The 24,920-nt window shown below is 41.0% G+C and overlaps 1 protein-coding gene across 1 annotated transcript in view; it reads left to right on the top strand.

Annotated features, from left to right (window-relative positions):
• LOC126161682 (ribonuclease H2 subunit B) overlaps positions 1-23,797 on the top strand; it is a 39,213-nt gene extending 15,416 nt beyond the window's left edge. The window contains exons 6-7 of the mRNA XM_049917696.1: positions 11,222-11,439; positions 18,092-23,797. Coding sequence (XP_049773653.1) covers positions 11,222-11,439; positions 18,092-18,184 — 311 coding nt within the window. The 3' untranslated portion in view covers positions 18,185-23,797. The remainder of the gene's footprint in view (positions 1-11,221; positions 11,440-18,091) is intronic.
• Positions 23,798-24,920: the final 1,123 nt, after the last annotated feature.

Here is a 24,920-nt window from a genome sequence, read left to right as displayed (position 1 = left end):
GCACTTTGCCTTCGTCTTATGTTGTAATATGAAAAGAAAGAGTAAGGTTTCAGGTTGACACAAGGAAGTTTTTAGCTTTAGATATACACATCAACAAGATGTTGAACATTGCATCATGACTTTTGAATGTGCATCCACTTGTGCTTACATAAGTACTACCCTCTCCCCCCCTTTCTCCATGCGTGTGCACGCGCGACACGCGCGCACACACACACACACACACACACACACACACACACACACACACACACACACACACACACACACACACACACATTAAAATTGATTGACTTGATGCCAAGGATGAGCAATTTATTACAGTCACATTTGTGCACTCTGCCAAAAGGGATAAGTGACAGAGCTCCTGCACAGCCTCGCAACAAAATGCAGAAATTTTTTTGAGCATTGGAACAAATGAAAGTATATACAGGGTGTACATAAAGTCCAGGAACACTTTCAATTATTTGTTGCACAAGAACTAAATATTGTACAGATGTCATACGCATTGCATTTTAAAGAGAAACTCTGAAAGCTTTTTTACAAACATTCAATATGCGAACCATGAGTGACCCGGCAGATGTCAAAATGGTTCTCGAATTCTTGCCATACCCGTCCCAGCTTGGCGTCGTCGACTGTGGCAGTCGCTTCCCGTATTCTCTCCTGGAGTTCTGCTACATCACATGGTAGAGACAGTACATACATCTGATCTTCAATGTGTCCCCACAGAAAAAAGTCACACGGAGTGAGATCTGCTGATCAAGGAGGCCATTTCGTGAAACAGCTGTCCTCTTCGTAGGATGGCCAATCCATCGATGTGGCAGCTCTGTGTTCGGGTGCTCATGAACTTCATGATGAAAATGAGATGGAGCCCTATCCTGCTGAAAGATGAATGGAGAGTCCGATTGCATTTGAGGCATCAGCCATTGCTGCGACATGTCCTAGTAGGAATATCCAGTGACAGTGCTCTTGGCGAAGAAGAATGGCCTGTACAGTTTTCAATGTGACACGGCACAAAAAACATTTACCTTTGGGAAATCACGCTCAAATTCATTGCATTTGTGTGGATGCTTTGTACCCCAGATTCGATAATTATGCTTGTTCACTTTCCCATAAGTGTGAAACATGGCTTTGTCACTAAAAACTAAGCACTCAACAATGCCATACCGATACCGATGGGCGAGAACAGCCCCTAGGCCATACTGTGACGCGTCAGTCGCCAGAACCAAGTGCTGACCCGGACAGAATGTGGCAAGACAAGGCACCGACTGCAAATGAGCCTTCAGGCTGACAAAAGCCTGCTCACACTCGTCAGACCAACAGAAAGGGACGTTTTTTCGTAACAGCTGATGCAGAGGATGAGCTACCGCTGCCGCGGATGGAATGAATTTGTGATAATAAGCAATCTTGCCTGGAAACGCCTGAAGTTCTTTGACCGTAGACGGCCGGGGTAGAGCGTTAATGGCCGCAACGTGCTGACGTAGAGGACGTATACCCTCACGGGACAAGTGGAAACCAAGATATGCAATGGAGGGTTGGAAGAACTGTGACTTGTCCAGATTGCACCTCAACCCAACCGAATGCAAAACCCGAAACAGTGAATGCAAATTGTGAAGGTGGTCCTCAGTGGAGGCCCCCGTGACAACAATGTCATCCAGATAGTTTATGCCGCCGGGAACGGAAGCCGTGAGCTGTTCCAAAAACCGCTGGAAAAATGGCCATCGCACTAACGACGCCAAATGGTAACTGCTGGTACTGATACAACCCACAAGGAGTGTTGATGACGAGAAATTCCTTGGAAGAAGCAACTGATGGTACGCCTCCGATAAGTCAAGTTTGGAAAAGAACTGGCCCCCAGCGAGTTTGGTAAATAACTCCTCAGGACGGGGAAGAGGATAAGTGTCAATGAGGCTCTGAGCATTGACAGTGGCTTTAAAATCACCACACAATCGCAGACTCCCGTTTGGTTTAGAAACCACCACGATTGGCGATGCCCATTCGCTGGAGGTAACAGGAAGGAGAATCCCTGAAGCTTTTAACCTGTCTATCTCAGCCTTGACAGGTGCACGCAACGCTACCGGAATAGGGTGTACCCGGAAAAACTTAGGGCGAGCTGTAGGTTTAAGAGTAATGTGGGCTTCAAAATCCTTGGCACGACCCAGACCAGCAGAGAACATAGACGAAAATTCAGAACACAATCCATCCAGCTGGTGATACGGAATATCCTCAGATATGAGGTGCACGTCATCATCAACGGAGAACCCGAACAACTGGAAAGCATCATAACCGAACAGGTTTTCAGTGCCCGCATGATCCACCACATAAAACGTGAGGGGCCTAACAACAGACTTGTAGGCAGTGGAAGCATCAAACTGGCCAATGATAGGAATTTTCTGTTTATTATAAGTTCTCAGATTTCGTGTAACTGGAGACAAGGGAGGGGAGCCCAACTCCAAATATGTGCGAGAATTAATGAGAGTTACTACAGAGCCAGTGTCCACTTGCATGCGAATGTCTTTATCCAGAACACGATCAGTAACAAACAACTTATTTGTTTGAGAAAGCACACAGTTAACATCCATGTCCGATGCCTCGTCCTCGTCGACAGGAACTTTAGGGGACTGACACAAAGAAGCAATGTGGCCTTTTTTCCTACATGAATTACACGTGGCCCAATGTTTTGGACACGCGGCTCTGTCATGCTGTACGAAACAACGTGGACAAGAAGGAAGTGCGGAACGAACCTGCTTCTGTGGTTGCTGTTGTCGCTGCAAGCGTTGTGGCCCAACGCGGCGTTGTTTACGCGAGTGAACCGCCGCCACATCTTCGTTCTCCTGTGAAACAGGCAGATTGTCTGTGTCGAAAGTTGACTGTACAGCGCCTACATCACACCACGCGTCTATTTGCGCGCCAGCAGCGTGAGACACTTCAAAGGATTGAGCGATGCTTAGAACTTCCGACAACGACGGGTTTGGCAGTTGTAGGGCACGTTGCCGAATTTCTTTATCAGGAGCAAGCGGTAGAATAGCATCCCTAACCATTGAATCAGCATAAGACTCATGATGAGTGTTCGTGACAAACTGACATTTCCTACTCAGACCGTGTAGTTCCGCCGCCCAAGCCCGGTAAGATTGATGGGGCTGTTTACGACACCTGTAGAACGCCACGTGGGCGGCAATGACGTGGGTGTTTTTTCGGTAATAGTTAGACAATAAGTCACACATTTCTTGAAAGGACAGAGAGGCAGGTTCCCGCAGAGGGGCTAACTGAGATAGCAGCTGATAGATCCGTGGGGAAATCCAAGATAGAAATAACGATTTACACATAGGAGCGTCGACAACGCCGAAAGCCAAGAAGTGTTGCCGCAAACGCTTCTCATAATCCTCCCAGTCTTCAGCGGTCTCGTCGTAAGGAGGGAATGGAGGCGGAGAAGAGGAAGACAGACGATGAGTAAGCGACATCAACAACGCCGGAATAGCAGCCGTCAACTGTGTTTGTTGTTCAATGAGCGCTTGCATAAGCTGTTCCATGTCTGCCCCGTCACGAACACACAAATCCACAACGCAGTGAAAAAATCCCATCCTCGTCGCCAAAAAGTGTTATAACCTTTAATCACCAATAATTACGTGGATATTCAAACACACTCACTTAGAAACAATAGCTGGTTACGTGATAACAACTCAGTATCTCTTATTCGACTGCCGTGCTGTGACATGCGGCCGGTGCCGTTCGTAGCTAGGTGGCGCTCCCGCGCTCAGCCGAGTTGCGGAGCGCCTCTATCGCTGTTTGCGCGTACTGTCGTGGCGGCACTGTTAAATGTCGTGGCACTGTCACAACATGGACCACTTTCTATTCTTCATTGGATGAGGTGGGACAATGGTCAGCACACTGGTTTCACATTCAGGAGGACCTTGGTTCAAATTTGTGTCCAGCCATCCAGATCTAGGTTTTCTGCGATTTCCACAAATTGTTCCAGGCAAATTTCAGGATGTTTGCTTTGAAAGAAAATGGCTAATTTCCTTCTCTTCTGTGGAACATTCCAAGCTTGTACCATGTCTTTAATGACCTTGATGTTGACGGAACGTCAAACCCTAACTTTCCTTGTGTAATCCTCATCCTACTCTTCATCTTCATTAAGTTGTGTCCCATACCTGTATCTGCTCTTGGGTATGTCTTACATTCCAGTGCTTAATTTTTAAATCTCTGTCTAACCATGAAGTAATCCATCTGAAACCTCCCATATCTCCAGGCATTTTGCAGTATACAACCTTCTCTTGTGATTTTTGAACAGTGTATTTGCTATTACTAACTGAAATTTATTGTAGAACTCTCTCTCTCTCTCTCTCTCTCTCTCTCTCTCCCTCCCTCCTCTTATTCCTACCACCAAGTCCATATTTTCCATAACCTATTCTTCTCTTTCTTCCCCTTCTACCACATTCAGATTCTCCAGATTATTAGGTTATCATTTCCTTTCACATTACCTCCTGCACTTCAACATCTGCCTGTGATATCAACATATATACCTGAACTGTTGCCATCAGCAGTAGATTTCTGTCTACTCTAATGAGAACAACCCTATCACTGATCTGTTCAGTAATTTATTCTCTGCACTACTTTTTTTTCCGTAACTAACCATTCTACATTCTACCGTTACACAATTTTATGCTGCTGTTGACATTACCCAATACTCGCTTGTCTGACCATATATAAAAAAAAACAAAGATGATGTGACTTACCAAACGAAAGCGCTGGCAGGTCGATAGACACACAAACATACACACAAAATTCAAGCTTTCGCAACCAACGGTTGCTTCATCAGGAAAGAGGGAAGGAGAGGGAAAGACGAAAGGATGTGGGTTTTAAGGGAGACGGTAAGGAGTCATTCCAATCCCGAGAGCGGAAAGACTTACCTTAGGGGGAGAAAAGGACAGGTATACACTCGCACACACACCCATATCCAACCGCACATACACAGACACAAGCAGACATTTGTAAAGGCAAAGAGTTTCGGCAGAGATGTCAGTCGAGGCAGAAGTACAGATGCAAAGATGTTGAAAGACAGGTGAGGTATGAGCGGCGGCAACTTGAAATTAGCGGAGGTTGAGGCCTGGCAGATAACGAGAAGAGAGGATATACTGAAGGGCAAGTTCCCATCTCCGGAGTTCTGACAGGTTGGTGTTAGTGGGAAGTATCCAGATAACCCAGCCGGTGTAACGCTGTGCCAAGATGTGCTGGCCATGCATCAAGGCATGTTTAGCCACAGGGTGATCCTCATTACCAACAAACACTGTCTGCCTGTGTCCGTTCATGTGAATGGACAGTTTGTCATTCCCACATAGAAAGCTTCACAGTGTAGGCAGGTCAGTTGGTAAATCATGTGGGTGCTGTCACACGTGGCTCTGCCTTTGATCGTGTACACCTTCCGGGTTACAGGACTGGAGTAGGTGGTGGTGGGAGGGTGCATGGGACAGGTTTTACACCGGGGGCAGTTACAAGGGTACGAGCCAGAGGGTAGGGAAGGTGGTTTGGGCATTTCATAGGGATGAACCAAGAGGTTACGAAGGTTAGGTGGACAGCGGAAAGACACTCTTGGTGGAGTGGGGAGGATTTCATGAAGGATGGATCTCATTTCAGGGCAGGATTTGAGGAAGTCGTATCTCTGCTGGAGAGCCACATTCAGAGTCTGATCCAGTCCCGGAAAGTATCCTGTCACAAGTGGGGCACTTTTGTGGTTCTTCTGTGGGAGGTTCTGGGCTTGAGGGGATGAGGAAGTGGCTCTGGTTATTTGCTTCTGTACCAGGTCGGGAGGGTAGTTGTGGGATGCGAAAGCTGTTTTCAGATTGTTGGTGTAATGGTTCAGGGATTCCGGACTGGAGCAGATTCGTTTGCCACGAAGACGTAGGCTGTAGGGAAGGGACCGTTTGATGTGGAATGGGTGGCAGCTGTCATAATGGAGGTACTGTTGCTTGTTGGTGGGTTTGATGTGGACGGACGTGTGAAGCTGGCCATTGGACAAATGGAGGTCAATGTCAAGGAAAGTGGCATGGGATTTGGAGTAGGACCAGGTGAATCTGATGGAACCAAAGGAGTTGAGGTTGGAGAGGAAATTCTGGAGTTCTTCTTCACTGTGAGTCCAGATCATGAAGATGTCATCAATAAATCTGTACCAAACATTGGGTTGGCAGGCCTGGGTAACCAAGAAGGCTTCCTCTAAGTGACCCCTGAATAGGTTGGCGTACAAGGGGGCCATCCTGGTACCCATGGCTGTTCCCTTTAATTGTTGGTATGTCTGGCCTTCAAAAGTGAAGAAGTTGTGGGTCAGGATGAAGCTGGCTAAGGTAATGAGGAAAGAGGTTTTAGGTAGGGTGGCAGGTGATCGGCGTGAAAGGAAGTGCTCCATCACAGCGAGGCCCTAGACGTGTGGAATATTTCTGTATAAGGAAGTGGCATCAATGGTTACAAGGATGGTTTCCGGGGGTAACAGATTGGGTAAGGATTCCAGGCGTTCGAGAAAGTGGTTGGTGTCTTTGATGAAGGATGGGAGACTGCATGTAATGGGTTGAAGGTGTTGATCTACGTAGGCAGAGATACATTCTGTGGGGGCTTGGTAACCAGCTACAATGGGGCGGCCGGGATGATTGGGTTTGTGAATTTTAGGAAGAAGGTAGAAGATAGGGGTGCGGGGTGTCGGTGGTGTCAGGAGGTTGATGGAGTCAGGTGAAAGGTTTTGCAGGGGGCCTAAGGTTCTGAGGATTCCTTGAAGCTCCGCCTGGACATCAGGAATGGGATTACCTTGGCAAACTTTGTATGCGGTGTTGTCTGAAAGCTGACGCAGTCCCTCAGCGACATACTCCCGACGATCAAGTACCACGGTCGTGGAACCCTTGTCCGCTGGAAGAATGACGATGGATCGGTCAGCCTTCAGATCACGGATAGCCTGGGCTTCAGCAGTGGTGATGTTGGGAGTAGGATTAAGGTTTTTTAAGAAGGATTGAGAGGCAAGGCTGGAAGTCAGAAATTCCTGGAAGGTTTGGAGAGGGTGATTTTGAGGAAGAGGAGGTGGGTCCCACTGTGACGGAGGACGGAACTCTTCCAGGCAGGGTTCAATTTGGATAGTGTCTTGGGGATTTGGATCATTAGGAGTAGGATTAGGATCATTTTTCTTTGTGGCAAAGTGATATTTCCAGCAGAGAGTAAGAGTGTAGGACAGTAAATCTTTGACAAGGGCTGTTTGGTTGAATCTGGGAGTGGGGCTGAAGGTGAGGCCTTTGGATAGGACAGAGGTTTCGGATTGGGAGAGAGGTTTGGAGGAAAGGTTAACTACTGAATTAGGGTGTTGTGGTTCCAGATTGTGTTGATTGGAATTTTGAGGTTTTGGAGGGAGTGGAGCTGGAAGTGGGAGATTGAGTAGATGGGAGAGACTGGGTTTGTGTGAGTAGATGGGAGAGACTGGGTTTGTGTGCAATGAGAGGAGGTTGAGGTTTTTTGGAAAGGTTGTGAAGGGTGAGTGAGTTGCCTTTCCGGAGGTGGGAAACCAGGAGATTGGATAGTTTTTTGAGTTGGAGGGTGGCATGCTGTTCTAATTTGCGATTGGCCTGTAGGAGGATGCTCTGAACAGCCGGTATGGATGTGGGAGAGGAAAGACTGAGGACTTCTATTAAGGATAGGAGTTGACGGGTGTGTTCGTTGGCTGAGTTGATGTGTAGGTGGAGGATTAGGTGTGTGAGGGCAATGGATTGCTCAGTTTGGAATTGGTATAGGGGCTGATGGAAAGAAGGGTTGCAGCCAGTGATGGTAACTTTAAGTGTGAAGCCTTTGGGGGTAATGCCAAATGTCAGACATGCCTGAGAAAATAAAATATGGGAGCGTAACCTGGCTAGGGCGAAGGCATGTTTGCGGAGGGAATGTAAATAAAACTCAATGGGGTCGTAGTGGGGGTGTTGTGAGGGTGACATGGTATTAGAAGGTGGAAAGTGTAACATTGAGGCTAAAATGAAAATGAAAATAAAAATATATGGGGAGAGATAAAGGTGAACTAGAAAGCAACTGGAGATCTGGTGTGTTGCCGCCAAAACACGTTAAAGGGTGGAGAAATTCGGGAAAGTTTCGAAAAAACTGCGTGTAAATGTATTAAAAGGAGTGGTGGCAGATTATGAAAATGAGGCTAACAATTGTCTGACGAAGAAATAATGACGTTAAAACCTGTGGGAAGCGGCTAAAAATGATCAGTGATGTGGGAAAAATGGAAATGGAAATAAAGCGAAAGTTATTAGAACTAGCCGAAATGGTTGTTTAATAGGTGAAAGGAACTGTTTGTGAACTAGAAAAGGTGGATTTTATAGCAGCGGTAGTGTTGAAAGCGGAAAAGAAAATTTTTTTGGTTATGGTTTGGAAGTGGGTTACGTATTATTGAGTATATATAGGCTGTATAAAATTGTATAGTAGATTACAGTAAAAAGGAGAAGGTGAATACAAAGTGAAACTAGTGGCAAAAACAGAGAGAGAAAATAAGACGACAGAAAAGATTAAATGCAACAGTGACAATAACAAACGTAGTTGTTGGGTTCAAATTAATGATATGGATATAATAGAGGGAAACATTCCACGTGGGAAAAATATATCTAAAAAGAAAGATGATGCGACTTACCAAACAAAAGCGCTGGCAGGTCGATAGACACACAAACATACACACAAAATTCAAGCTTTCGCAACCAACGGTTGCCTCATCAGGAAAGAGGGAAGAGAGGGAAAGACGAAAGGATTTGGGTTTTAAGGGAGAGGGTAAGGAGTCATTCCAATCCCGGGAGCGGAAAGACTTACCTTAGGGGGAAAGAAGGACAGGTATACACTCGCGCGCACACACACACATATCCATCCGCATATACACAGACACAAGCAGACATTTGTAAAGGCCATATATATGTATATATAATCAGACTTCTGACATTTATCAATCCAACTCCAACTTGTAGTATTTCACCCTTTCATTGGCCATCCGATCTTTTTCTCGTGGTCATCTCCCCCTTGGCAGTCCCCTTACAAGGTTTGAATGGGGAGCTGATCTGGAATCTTTTGCCAAAGGAGAGATCATGATGACACTTTTTAAATTACAGGCCATGCGTCCTGTGGATACACCTAATGGTCTTTAATGCATTGGCTTTCATTGCCTTCTGTACCCTCATGCCATTGGTCATTGCTGATTCTTCCATCTTTTAGTGCAGTTTCCCACCCCCATGGGCAAGAGTTCGTCTTTTAACCATCCCCTCCTCTGTACTCTTCGACAAGGCTGTTGGCCGAGTGAGGGCAATACCTTGTACTGGGAGTCTTTTGTCACCATTTTTGTTGATTTTTATTCATTAAATGCCATGTAGTCTGATTATAAATGCTTTTCATGCTTACTTTTAAACTCGTTTTTAGCATTTCTTTCTCTAGTTTAACTGCGATAGAGGCAAACTGTACAGTGTCATCAGTAAGACTAAGATGCTTTAGTTATGTTCCATTAACACACATTTTTCTTTCATTTGCCCGGTTTAAGGATCAGTAAGAGTAGTTTAAATCCTAAAAGATCTTCTTGCCTAACTTCTACATCTACATCTACATGATTACTCTGCAATTCAAATTTAAGTGCTTGGCAGAGGGTTCATCGAACCACAATCATACTATCTCTCTACCATTCCACTCCCGAACAGCGTGCGGGAAAAACGTACACCTAAACCTTCCTGTTCGAGCTCTGATTTCTCTTATTTTATTTTGATGATCATTCCTACCTATGTAGGTTGGGCTCAACAAAATATTTTCGCATTCGGAAGAGAAAGTTGGTGACTGAAATTTTGTAAATAGATCTCGCCGCACCGAAAAACATCTTTGCTTTAATGACTTCCATCCCAACTCGCGTATCATATCTGCCACATTCTCTACCCTGTTATGTGATAATACAAAACGAGCTGCCCTTTTTTGCACCCTTTCGATGTCCTCCGTCAATCCCACCTGGTAAGGATCCCACACCGCGCAGCAATATTCTAACAGAGGACGAACGAGTGTAGTGTAAGCTGTCTCTTTAATGGACTTGTTGCATCTTCTAAGTAACCTGCCAATGAAACGCAACCTTTGGCTCGCCTTCCCCACAATATTATCTATGTGGTCTTTCCAACTGAAGTTGTTCGTAATTTTTACACCCAGGTACTTAGTTGAATTGACAGCCTTGAGAATTGTACAATTTATCGAGTAATCGAATTCCAATGGATTTCTTTTGGAACTCATGTGGATCACCTCCCACTTTTCGTTATTTAGTGTCAACTGCCACCTGCCACACCATACAACAATCTTTTCTAAATCGCTTTGGAACTGATACTGGTCTTCGGATGACCTTACTAGATGATAAATTACAGCATCATCTGCGAACAACCTAAGAGAACTGCTCAGACTGTCACCCAGGTCATTTATATAGACTCCTGGCTGTTCTGATGAAAAGGATACTGTGTAATTGAAGCTGTTTTTATTCTTTCAGGTAATGGCATAGATTGACTCAGTGACTGGTTCCTCTAGGGTTGTTCCCAAACTTTTGAGTTACAGGCATAATGCATACCCATTACTCCATTCTATGATTTGGTGCAAAATTTGCAAATGGTCCATTGTGTTGCACACATTCTTGTGGTGTCTTGTTGTTCTGCCTCATTAATAATTGATAGTGGTTTTATTGGATACCTTGTATACGACAGACCCGGTGTGGACCATGGTTCAAATCATCTGGCCATCCAGATTTAGGTTTTCCCTGATTTCCCTATATTGCTCTGGGCAAGTGCCATAATAGTCCCTTTGAAAGGGCACAGCCAGTTTCCTTCCCCATTTTTGACACAGCCCTATCTTGTGCTCCATCTAAAATGACTTTGATGCCAACAGGTTGTTAAACCCTAATCTTCTTTCCTTCCTCACCACCACTCATGCTACTTGGGTTGTGAAAGTAAATATTGATTGGGGACTAATGAATGGGAAGCAGTAGGATATATATTATATCAAGTATCTGTTTTTAGATTTCAGATGTAAATTAATGCAGTGTTCATGATTTATTTGTGTATGTGTGTTATCTATAATATTTATTTCAATACTCATCCCATCTATTAGTGGTAAGCCGTCATTGGTATCATTGTGGTTCTTCAACCTACATGTGCACATGACATGTAATTAAACAGAAATTCTTCAGGGAATTGTTGTTTATGTTTTGTAGAAGCATACCTTAAGTATGCCCACGGCCTTGTATCCGAGTACCTGGCAGATGACCTTAGCCTGCAGCTACTTCGTAAGCTGGGACTGCCAGAGGAGCAGCCATCTGAGTCATCAAAGCGAAAGCTTGCGCCTGCACAACAACAGGCATCTGAAACTAAAAGGCCACGTCAAGATGATTTGCCTAATGGAGATGCACTGGATCTCACCAAGCCTGAAAAGGTGCTCATGGTTTGTTTCATGAGATTTAAATATGTATAAATCTCTTTTTGCAATCTTTCTTCCTTCAATGAGCAGTCAGTTACTGTTTTATAAGTAGTTGTATGCTTGTTGATTTATAGAAATTCTTTCTTAATGAATGGTATTCTGGCAGGTGTAATAACATGTTGTCTGCATGATTTTCAGTTGACTGAATGAGACAATAACTAATATTGCAGTAGAGTGTTGAAATTTAAAGCCTCAAAGATATATGTACATGCACTCCCTTGCTCGTGCTGCAAGTATTAAATGCAAATGCCTGTCTGTGAAGGAGGTACAACAGCTGAAATTTTATTACAATAAGTCAACCACATTTTTCCGCCACTGCAAAGCCTTATGAGTAATGCAGTGCGACTGCAAAATGTGGAAGTTCACAGTATCTACCTGTATTTACTTTTCATACTACTTCACTGTGCAGGCAACTACGTGTGTAGATGATACTGTATTACAAGGCAGGTTGAACTAACTGCCACCAGTACATTTGTGACATGAGACATAGTTATCCTAAATGGTTTCAGGAATAAAATTAGATACTTCATGTTAGTATTTAGTTGAATTGAATTTCCCCATACGTGAAAGTTTACATTCATTCATGTAATTGAAGGAGAGTACTATGAAGTTGTACTTGTGCATGTGATACATATTACAAAAGCATGAAAGACTGACTGTGTCCAGTGTTGAATTTATTTCAATACAATTCTTTGCTTGCCTTTTGGCCTATCAGTTTACCTTCCATTTTTTCCTACTACACCAACTATACCTTCCCTACCCAGCAAGGTAGTGCAATAATCTTACAGTTGGGTGGAACAGAGTTCAGTACCAGTGTGAACCTACTGAATTAGATTTTTATTATTTAAGACAAATTCTAGGACTGGGTCTCCCTCCTCCCTCCCACTACCCAGTAATTATTACACTAAACTCTCCCTAATACAGCCCTCAGTTGTTCGGCCTCTCAGTAATCTGGCATACTTCCACCTTCTAGTCGTTCAACCTGAAATGACGCTTACAATAATGAAATTTGGTCTGCAACATTGTTGTTAGAAAATTGTAATCTACAACATTCCTGTACACTTTGCAATTGTGGCTTTCCTTTCGGATCATTATCATGGCTTCTAAAGGGAAACACTTTATGCTATACCTCAAGCAGCAACTCGAAATCGGATATAAACTGAATTGAGGTTCTTCGCAGAAAACCATTGTTGCTGGCAACAATGTTAAATGAGCAACTATGTATGACCAAACTTCAGCAGAAAAGAGGTAAGCATAAGCTGGTGAAGAAGAGGACATAGGAGGAGAGAACATGAGGATATCTGAAACTGCCGGTGCTGAAGTTGGATACGTCTTCCTGGAGTACATTATGCAACAATCAGGAACATGGCAGCACCTATAAAATACTTGTAAAGCCATTGTGTGATAAGGCATACTGCCGTCGCATATCATCATTGTGACAACTAAAAAGTTGGGATACGTTTCATAGTGAGTGTCAAGTGATAGTAACATGTATGTACACACTCAAGGACTAAGTTTTCTGTGAAAAAATACAATCCCTATGGTGCGTTTATACTAAATTGAAGACACACTCAATAATCTGGCACTTACACTAATCCGGCACCCATATTTGTGAGGAGTGGTTGGTTTAGCAAGAGTCTAGTGTACTCCTTCCACTGTCTGAGCCCCATATGCCTCACTTGCCCCCCCCTCCTCACTTGCCCCCCCACCCCCACCCCTGCCTCACTTGCCCACCTGCCCCACTTGCCCACCTGCCCCACTTGCCCCCCCCCCCCCCCCCCTGCCCCAGGAGCTTTGAACAGGTCCAGGCACACGAAATTTTCGCTCCAGGAGTGTCAGCGACCAAAATGTGATGGCTAGAGGCACCTGTTTGTGTGGTGAAAATTTTTGCCCGATTTCGTCATTTTTAAAAAGTTATTTCGGTACATTTTTTGCTAGTTTTTTTTCCATTTCGTCAATTTCGCAAATTTTATTTCCACTTTTCAGCAGTAAAAGGTACAGGAAATATATTTATGGCACATTTGCAGTGAAAAATCTTTTATTTTACATAAATTGAAAAAGCATAAAAATTATAAATCTTATTAAAACACGAATACCAAATCATGAAAGTTTGGAAAACATTTATCCTTTCCTAGTCTATGTACACAACACACAAGTCAGTCTGAGAAAGACAAGGAAACCATGACTTCCATATTGCTGGGAGTCAGAGCTGTTCTCCTGTCGGACATTATATTGCAGTATCTAGAAAATGATCTCTCACTATCAACATTACTGACTGGGATCCACAAAGCCTTCACTGCAGCTTCCACAAAAAGTCCATACTCTGCTTTCAGGGAAAGAAGAATACCAATCACATCAACATCTTTACCTTCTCTACAAGAACTGGCTACTAAATCCCTAAACAATGTGTATGGTACAAGAAATTCTGACGTTGGAAGTTCTTGTAGAATGGGAATTTTCTTTATCAGCTGAGAGATTTCAGCACTGTCTAAATCGCCTTTTATTATGTTTCTCGGATCAAACAATTTACCTGTAGAAGAAATGATAATTTTTCCTGTATCACACTTCATCAAGTGGTTCAGTTTTGTAAGACTTGCTCTACCTACAGACTGGAAGAGTGCTGTTAACTGTAATTGCATATGCTCTGGCAGTTTAAGAAGTTTCTCCGAGGTTGTCTCGGAAAAAAAAGAAAAAAAAATGTATCCTCTAGTAACTTAAAGCTCTTTGCAAGGTCATCAAACTTAGACTGCAGAAGATGAATTAACGGCATCTTGGAGACCTCTAATGTCAGCAGCAAATTGCAACATTTTGAGCAGTGCTCAACTAGAAAAATAGCTAGGCATTGAATTTTTTTTGCTTCAGCAGAAGTCAAAGCTGTAAAATAATTGACAGCTACACTCTCATCTTCAACAGTTTCAACAAATTCTACTATGTCACAGAGATATTCTCCAAGGTACTCGACACTTTCAAACCGCGAGTTCCACCTGGTGATGACAGGAATAGGGAAAAGTTTAGCTTTTGTGTGTACACCTACATATTTCTGAGCTAAGAACTAAATGTATGCATGCTTCCTCTTTCGGGTATTAAGGAAGATGAGTTTAGTCTGCAAAACACTATGGTTCAAATCACAAAGCTCCACAGCCCACACATTACCAACCAAATTTAATTTATGAGCCCAGCATTGTGTGTGTACTAACCCTTCTGAAACTAAAATCCTAACTGCATTTATACACTTGCCCATATAACGGGCTGAATCTGAAGTTATAGAAACTACATTTCTGTACTGAATTTCAAGTTTCTGTATTACACTCATAATTGCTTGTGCACATAGCGCGTCTTTCACGGCTCCATTTAATCTTTCTTCTTCTTTGATGATTCGATGTTTGTAACCTTCCCGTAGTCTTCCAGCTGAGGTTAAGTCTCCAGCACCTTAAAAATGTCAATAGAACTGCTATTAGATTACTATGTATCGAATTAAATTACCACATTACCCAATTATAAGACTTTTTTAAGAGAGTGCTGGAGGAAAAATTATTTTTATTATAGGCCTATTCTGACCAACAAAAATTACTGGCTATCGAGATTACCTAATCTTTGCTGCGATTAGCAGACGGTAAATTAATTATTACACAAACCTGGTATGTATTTGTTCATCCATTCTCTCAGCTTCGGATGATCAACTTTTTCCATCGGAATGTTGGCCTCAATGAAAGCTCGAGTAGTCGATAAAATGAATTCTTCTTTATCATTTTTCGCTCGTTTTGCCGCTGCAGTGACTTCCGTGAGCGTAGCTTGTCTTTTTATACCAGTAGTTGTTAGCGCCTTCTTGTTCTTCTTATGGGAAGAACTGTTATTAATGTGTTTCAGGCACGTGTCCTTCGTCTGCCACTCAATACGCACATAAGTATCTTCCTACTTTTGTCGAAAACATAAAATCCTTCTGACGAAAATTCCTTTTCTCGGTCGAAAACTCTCACTACCATATTAATCATCTGTAGCACGAAAACAAACACAAAATACCATACTCAATCCACCGGCGATCCACAAAGATTTCCAACACGCAATACTGAATACACTGCCAGAACATTGCAGAATGTCTTTGGAATACTTGATATATTATATATACCGAAATGGTGTAAAATCGATATCCAGGTTTTATTACCATAACTCCAATCGAATTTCCGCAGTTAAGTTCATTTGCAAAGTTTCGTCAATTATTTCGCAATTTGGCTTAAAAGTAAATAGTTTCACGTTTTCAGCAAAATGTGTAAAATTTCAATTTCGCTATCTCGCACTTTGCGAAAAACTGGCGGTTGAATGGTACTGAATTTGGGCTGTAAATTTGATCTTTGGCTTTAATGGTATCATTGCAGTAACTATGCAGTGGACTGTCAAAATGTCAAGGAGGATGGAATGCCATGCGATGTGAAGATTGCCGATCTATGATGGTCACGGTGGACTACGTGGCTGTGTGCAGCTCGATGTATGTGTTGTTGATGGCTACTGTGGGGAAGCACAGGTTGAACGTAGGATATAACCAATAACAGCTCCACCCTTTCATTCATGTCCAAAGTATCCATTAAGTGTGCAGTCGGTATTCATTTTGAGTGCTGCATGTCACACTTCAGGCATATGTCCAGATTTCCCACAAGAGGTGGTCTAAGTGCGCTAGTAACGGCACTGGTGTATATTGGCTAATAAGGGAGCTGTTGAAGGCGGCATCTGGCCTTTGAGTTTTCGCCTGCGTTTTGTAAATCCAACCTGAATGGGAGATGTGACAGACTATCTGGGTGGCGAACACTTGTGATGTGTTTTGCAAGGGGGGGGGGGGGGGGGCCTGATGATCTGAGAGACTGTTCAAGAGGTCCCTTTATCAAAAGGGTCCTTCAATTTAATGATTTTATGCTTAGTCCTACATTGAGGGCGTGCATGAGAATCATCTCTCAGGCCAATGAAGTTGCTTATGATTATGTACATTGAGTGTTACTACACTGGAAACTGTTAAGTTTATGCCAGCTGAAAAACTTGTCACAGTCTGTTGTCACATGCACTGGGCTTCAACCTGTAATAGGGCAGAATGTGAGGTTCCACTTCCAGCTTAAGTTGTTGCAGGTGGTGGTAAATGTCTGGGCCCATGTATCCCAGAAAGAAGGCATGCTGCTGCATATCACCTGTGATGCTGTGGGGTAAGAAGTGCTGTTCCATGTGTGCGACATTGTTCGCCTGTGGCTGAGTTCTCTTGTTGAACTTCTGGAACAGCGGAGGCACTGCCTTGGAGTCTTTGACCATGGAGTCGATCTGTGAGAATCAGTTGGATAGCTCTGGAGGCAATGTGGAGATGACTGCCAGCAGCTCAGTCAGGAGTTCATGGGAGCACTGCATCTGCTGGAGCAGAAACAACACATGGGTAGAGACATCCACCGGTTCCATCGTGCTGGAAGCATGACAGTAAGTGTACTTAGAAGTGAAAGAACATATGCCAAAACACTACCTGCCTGGGTTAGAGAACACACAGGCACTGACTGGTGGAAAAATCCCTCAGACCAAATGATGAGTTCGCCGAATGCAGTGCAGGAAATATGCCAGGGTATAAAATGAGTATGATGTTTGGTTGTTTTGAATACAATAAGTGAAAACAAGTCTCTTCTTGAATATTGGAAGAACAATAATAAAATCTGCACGCTGAAGGGCAGAAAATGTAACATTAAATTGAAAGTTCCAAAATCCAGTGTCATACACTAAGCATGCCACAGTCAAAGTCCAGAAGGGGCGTATTGTCGATGCAAAAATAAAGACAAAAATTACATAATCCAGTTGCTGATAATGCTGTTGGATGCCTTATCTCTTCGGTGTTCATGACGCGAATTGTGTAGGTCCATAGCTGGCAGCTCCTGGAGGTGAAGATCGACATGGATGGTGGTGTAATTGTAGCAGTGGGTCCAGAGTGAGGTCATGATTGTGGGAATGCTTTCACAATCGGTACATGATTCAGGAAACTCACTTGGAGCAAACTCCTGGAGCATTGCCTGGGCACTGTTCTAAATACAATGTGGATGCCAGGGTACTGTAGGTACTACTTTCAGACACTTGACCTGCGGAGGAGAAAATGTCTGCAGGGCAGTGATCTCTGGTGGCACTTGTATTGCTGCCTTGTGGCCACTCCTTTTCTGTCATCTGTCATCTGAAGAGCATTCTCCTGCAAGGTGTAACCTGTCTGTGTTGTTGGTTGCTGGCTGAGCAGGTACAAGGCCTTGATAGCAATTTTAATTTGCAGAAAACTGGTCACTTAATTGTTACTTTTTTTTTTAAACTCTACCAGGTAGTATGTATGTGAGGGCATATTGGGTGAACAACTATTGTGACAATCAGATCTACTTCTAGATTTGGGTTTTCTATGCTTTCTATAAAATAATTAGGAAAGTATTAGGATGAATCCAATATAAAAACCATTGCCAATGCCTTCCCTGTCCTTCCATACCTGAGTGTAATGCTTGGCCTGTGATCTCATTATTGGCAAGATGTTATCTATAAGTATCCTATACTACTTCAGTGATAGTTTATTGTCTAAGCTAATGTGACATATTATATACAAAACTTTTTGTTCCAGGCTGCAAAAACCAGCATTACAGCAAAGGAAAAAGCTCGTATGAAGGCTGCATCAGGATCTAAAAGTATTTCCTCATTCTTTAAGAAGAAATAAAGTGGTGAATAAATGAATGAAACTGTTGTCAACTTGTATGTGTTCCTATAATTGAATTTTTTTCAAGTGGGACAGTTCCCTTTTATATTCACCAGTTTTTACTGTAAGTACTTCTTTCTTGTGCAAAAAATTGCTGAGAAGAAGAAATAGTTTTAAGCACTTTTGTGTGGCAGTGACTAGTACCTGCTCTGTATGTGCATGTGTGTTCATGTGTACGAGAGAGAGAGAGAGAGAGAGAGAGAGAGAGAGAGAATATGTGTTCAAAGCATTTTAAATTGTGCACAATAAGTTTGGTAGATGGACAGAATCGAATCCTTGTTTTATTATTAGTTATTGTAATATAAAAAAATTTGGTCTCACTGAATTATAGAACTGACGGTTTTCGTGATCTAAAGAGCAGATCTGTACACATATTTTGATTGTAGCACCTAAACTCATTGTTTTGTGGAAACACATTTATTGTTTTTGTTATGCCTTAGAAAGTGAAGAATTTGTTCTTTTGGTCTTAAATATAAGCTTTGTGTTATCTATTGACTTATGTGGGACAACTACTTAAAACACTTGCATTAATTTTCCAAAAATCACTACATGAAAAATGTGGTAAAAGTTGTTAAAATGTCATATAAAACTCTGTAAATACCTTACCAGCTGGTGGTGGGTTGATACTGGTGAATTTTGTGTGAGTCTTTGAGTAAGCACAACACTGAAAACGGCATGATTGTTGTGAAATTGACAAAACATTTGAATTTACTACTCTATTTGTTGGTAGCTGTAATTGTATTACATACACCATGATTTTTTAATATATAAAAGAAATGAATAACTGGAAGAGACCAGGTAATTGAGATCACATTTTGGTTTTGTAATAGCTGTGTAATGGGGAAGGTCCATTTTTATGCAGTGACTTGGAAATTCAAAGAATCTCTTTCATGTTTCAGATATATTTATTTGTTGAAGTGAAAAGTCATATAACAGGATTCTGATTTTATGCATCTTTTCAGAAGCTTGCCGTAATATTTGTTAAAACTGATTTGTAAAACATATTTTTCCTGTCGTACCATATTTTGCAGTCTAATTGGAACAGTCACAACGTCTGGGTTACAACTGTGTGCAATGGTTGTGCAATTGTAGATGTCCTCTGGCAGTACATAAATTTGGAAGCTTTTTAAGCAAGTTAACCGGAGGATAACAGTCCCTAACGGGGATCAAGCCCATTCAGAAAAAAATCTAGCTATTCAAGGTTAAACTTAACTGAAAATATTTGTTATCAGAACATGCAATGTAAAAGGATGAGATTTTCAAGTGGCTGTGTGTTGTAGACACCAGAATGTTTCCTTTCAAAAGTAATAGGCAATGTTTCGTATATTTTCAAAATGGGAGTTGTCATGAAATGTGTGTACAATATGACTGAGACCATGTGTCACCATTTTCTTCATATACTTCTGTAAGTTATACAGCAAAAAAAAAAAAAAAAAAAAAAAAAAAAAAAAAAAAAAAAAAAAAAAAAAAACCCAATCAGTGATTTGTGTTTCATGTCTGTGCAGCTGACTTGTGGTTGTTTACAAAGAGCCGTTAGATATATGGGGGACCTGCAGAGGCTAAGTGCCTGACACCGAACCCTTTAAAATCTGGGAAGTTTGTTTGTGTGTTGTTTATTCAATAGAAAATATGCATCTCCATAACATGCTGTATTATTATATTTTTATGTCCAGTATGGATGGACTTCCTTATCTTCGCCCCAGATGATAGTTATCACATATCGGTGTGGTGACCATTACTTTATCTGGTCATGCAGTGTTGCATGTAATGTAATACTGGTGACTGACTGATACCACTTCATATGGAGTTCATACAGCATCTGATCAGCATCAATAGGTCAAGAATAACAAACTGGTACAGTTTGCGTAACCTGCATACACCAATCATCCCTGTTTTAATACCTAAGGCATCAGGTAGCAGGTGAAGCAGCAGTCTGTTGATTGACTATTGCTCTATAGGACAATAGAAACCTGCTGTTAATGATAGTTTTTTTAAAAATATGTGTGTGTGTTACATTAATTACATCCATAATTAACTGCACACACTGACTTTTGAAAAACCCATGTGATACTTGACCTCTTTGCCCCAGCATAAAATATTTGTATTTGGTACCTACTGTTTCTTTAGAAAACTTATTGTCTTTGTTTTGTTGTGAACTGCATGACTTGACAGTGATAAATTGGCATAATTGTACTAGAAAAGTTACATTTCATGTCTGATGATGCAGACAGATATTTTCAAAGAATTTGGTACAGATGTATGTAATAAGTTACCTGCATGGATAATCATAAAAGTACTAGTAATTACATCTTAACCTTGTTTTTGCTCAAGTGTAGGCAATATGCATTTTTTTAATGTTTTTAATCTGAGTTATGAAGGTAAAATGAATTATTAGGCACCTTAACAGTAAATTATTATTGGAGGCCACTTAGGTCTTTTCAATGTTGTGTCCACTATCTGATGTACAGTTGTAAGAGGTGAAGTGCATTTTTCACTCTATAAATGCGAACATTTAGAGAATAGTGTTATCTCATTATGTCAGTAAATTTCTGTATTTACATTTAAGCCATTGTCCTCAAATCTCCAACATTAGTTTTTATAAAATGGAAAAAAATGCTATATGGTTTTGGACTATGCTTGGTTTTGGACTGTGCTACTTGTGCGGGGCTTTAATGGGATTAAGATATTGTTGCTCTGAAATACTACTACCTGCATTTAGAAGAATAATTCATCATGTTTCATAGGTGCCCAATATTTTATCTGCACAGTTCATTTATTAAATGGTTTCTGACTTGGAACTGGTCAGTATAAAAACAGCTGCATAGTATGGGAGAGAAATAAGCATAATGTATTTGTGTATAGTAAATGCATGGAATAAGAACACTATTATATATTGAGGCTTTGGTACTAAATGGAGAAAGGGATAAGTGAACTTGGTACAACTAAATTAAATTATGACTTGAAGGTAAACAGTCATTTAATCTGATTTCAGTTTTACACCAAAATAAAAACTTCTACTTCAGGAATAAGAACAATATATATAAACTGCATTTGATAAATGGATGTGTGAGAAAATTTGTGCTATGAAAACTTTTCCAATATGCATGAAGTGTAGCACTTGGGACTTGAGAGATGTATTCCAAGAGAAGTGATAAGTTCGTACGAGGTTAGTAGGAGAAATGAAATATTTTAGAAATAAAGGAGAACACTCACTGAAATCAGAAGCGTTGAATCTTTGATGGGTGCATGCAAAAAAAGACGTAACTCCTTCTTGAGCTAGAGCATGCACACAGCATGCGCCCTGCATTATCTTCGTCACTATGTAGGGGCACAGCTGTGTTTGTGTGTACTGTAGCTTGAGAAAGTATTTACTCTGAAAGGTTTTCTGTCCTTTTTTTGTATGCACCTGTTGACAACTTATCACTTCTGGTTTTCAGTAAGTGGTCTCCTTTAATCCTAAAGTGTTTACATGCTACCAAAACTTACCTACTATAAGTGAAGGTAGAAGAATGTATCAGACTTAACAGTTTTTTAAAAGGGTGGTGAAAAAATTCTGAAGGAAAAATCTACCTATCATACAGATTGACTTGGAAACCTGATGGAAGAATAAAGATGCTCATGGTTGGTGCTCCTAGAAAGGCAAGTGGCAAATATTCTCATGGAAACATGCTACCAAATAAAATATTGAAAAGTGGGAGAGGTGAAACATGCAGCAACAAGAGAATGATTTTCTCAAAAATAACTGGTCAGGTACCAGTGTAGATACAGTGATTAATATTCCATTCACAGGTAGTCTGTTGTGAGCAGGACAGAATCATGAAAAACTTTACAATTTTTTTTTTTTGTTCAACCTGTAATGCAGAAAACAATTAGAGAACTGTGTTGAGGATATCTATTACAGTTCTCAATTGCATCCTTCAGGAATATTAATGCTTTGTATTTGATTGTTTTTTAGGCGTTGGGACAATGTCTTGCTTAAGAAGAAAACTGACTCTTTGTCTGTCATTACAATATGACATTGAAGGTTGTAGTCAGCTGATTATATTCAAACTCAGGCTTATGAAAGCAGTGATACTGACAAATTTTTAGTGATGTAATTAGAAAGTGAAGACAGAAAAGAATTTAATGGTTGATAAGTTGATATGAAACTGCTGACATCTTCTGAAAATAGTTTTGTTATCTGAAATCTTATGTGCATAAGCCTTCCAGTATTTGAGTTTGTGACTGTGATTCGAAAGGAGAAAGATGGGAAGATTATTTGGTTCCAGTAATAAGACTTAAAGGAAGGAATTTATTGCTTGAAATCCGTTTAAATAAAAGAGCAGAATCTGGTAATCAGTTGTGGAACCTGATTTAGAAATACAAAGATAGAAGCTCCAGACGTGAGTACCAACAGATGAAGTGGGCTATACTTTTCAGTTGTTAAATACAAGTAAACAATGCTAAAAGGAAAAAAAAATTATCTGAATTTTATAATGTGCCATCATGCTGTGTTATGGTACCCCCCTAATTTATAACCAGTTTGTCTTAGAATTTGACCATCAGCAGGTATACAAAAAATTGATATTAGCAGCACTTCATTTGGACATACATGGTATTTATCAAATGACTTGAGGTCTTAATGTCACCTTCTCTGTGCCATAGTTCCCCCTAGCATTGTTATTTTCCTACTATCGTTATTATTTTACACAATTGAGACAAATGTGTAAGAATCTTTTAGGTAGCAGCTTTTAAGAGACATGATAAATAATTATTCGTAGTGGTAACAATAAATTTCCGTGATTGTACAATAATTACTCTTAAAAGAACAGCATATCCTTGAAGCCAGAGTGTGATGTAGAGAACAGTGACACTATAAGAGCAGTTCTTTAACTACTTTTCTCATACTCTTGTCCGATACCACCAAGTATCTTTAGAAAGGGGCGCATTTCTGGTACCATATATATACTTGAGTGTGTGCACATGCACGCTCCACTTTATGCCCTATTTTCCTTTACTATTCATTTCCCAGTAGATTTCATTCACTTTCTCCCATCTTGTGCATTTCTCCCAGCTTATTCGTGCAAATTTTGGCAATTTTCTTTCCTTCATCACTCTGCTGTGTACTATCATAACTGCATAATCCAATATAAATATGGTAATGAGATTGTGTAATTGGTAGGTAGCACTGGAGAAGGTAAATGACAAATGAGCTTGCTAAAAATAGTATGGATTTTTCTTTTTTTAAAGTGATTGTGGCTCTCAACACTGTTCATGTGATTTTGTGGGCTCAGTAAAGTATGTAATGGTTTGATGAAACTGTGATGCGTATCTTATATCTTTCTGACAAATTCAGGACTTTTTAAAAAGTAAAACTATTTTCATAAGGCCATACCTTCTATACGAACGAAGAAAAAAAAACTTGTGGGTAGTTGACTTGTACTATGGCTACAAAAGAAACATCTATTTTTGTAAGGGTATTTCTTTTACATGCATGCACATAGAACCTTGGGATGCTTCTTATGATTGTGTGTAAGATTAAAGCTTATATTTAGATTTCGAAAATGTTCTGTATGCTGCGCCCCCCCCGCCCCCCCCGCCCCTCTCCCTCCCTCCCCCTCCACCAGGTATATTACAACATTTCTGTAATAACTGCATTCATTGCTGTTGTTACATCAAAATTGTTGCAAGAGGAACCCCACGCCAGCCCCACATTGAGAAACCAGGCAACCTAGGACACCAGTTGTATAATGCAAGTCCCATACACCCCTTATGCTGTGGGAGGTACAGCACCTCACTCTGAACGTAAATTACGCTGCACTGTTGTAGCTGAATTGCACCTATTGAAATGGAGAACACAAAACGGCTTTCATTGCTGAGTCATCAATATCTTGACTTGACACACATTGGATAACGAAAAGCAAACAAGCTAGTCACTGTGCCAGGGAGACCCTAACTGGCGGTCACATGAACTGGAACATACAACATGAAGCAAAGATTTGATGCGTAATTTATATAAACCCAAGTTTCTATCATCATTCATGTAGGAGATATAGTCTTGTGAAAGCAGATGTAATCTTTTTGAAACACCTCATCATTCCTTCTCAGTTAAAGAGGCAGGCTAAAAAAATATTTGTTTGCTAATAATAAGCCTCTTCAGTGAGAAGTTCAAAATATTTTTTTTATATTAAGTTGAGATGTCGATCAATTTGAAGTTACAGTCAAACTAAAACTGGAGATGATGCCTGTGTTTTTAAAGTAGTCGAAGTAGTTAGTAGAGTAGACAGACAATCACAGTATTGGCTTATACAACATTATAGCTTTAAATATTTTGTCAGATAATGTGCAAAACCTGTTTTTCATATTAGTATACAGGTGCATAACAGTTCTTTGAGATCACAGATAAACTTGCACACCAAACAAGTTGTTTTGTGTCATATTTAATCATGTAAGGGCCTTTCGATTTGGAGATAATGAAAGGAAATTGTATATCTGTGAGAAATGATAGTCTGAGATGATTCCACAGCTTGGCTTTATGGAAGCACTGTTATTTGTAGAATCCAAAACGGGCTTAAGAAACTGGAAAAAAATTGTTGATTTTTTTTCTGCCCACCTTATTAATAATCAGAAACTGAGTTAATTTCCATCCAAATAAAATGATGTCCTCACCTGTAACCCATTCACCTTTCTAAACACCCATGACTTCCTACTGTGTCCT

Source organism: Schistocerca cancellata, chromosome 2, assembly GCF_023864275.1.
Source record: "Schistocerca cancellata isolate TAMUIC-IGC-003103 chromosome 2, iqSchCanc2.1, whole genome shotgun sequence".
NCBI classification, from domain to species: Eukaryota; Metazoa; Arthropoda; class Insecta; order Orthoptera; family Acrididae; genus Schistocerca; species Schistocerca cancellata.
The sequence above is the reverse complement of the archived record's forward strand: the minus strand, read 5'-3'. Positions and strand labels throughout refer to the sequence as shown.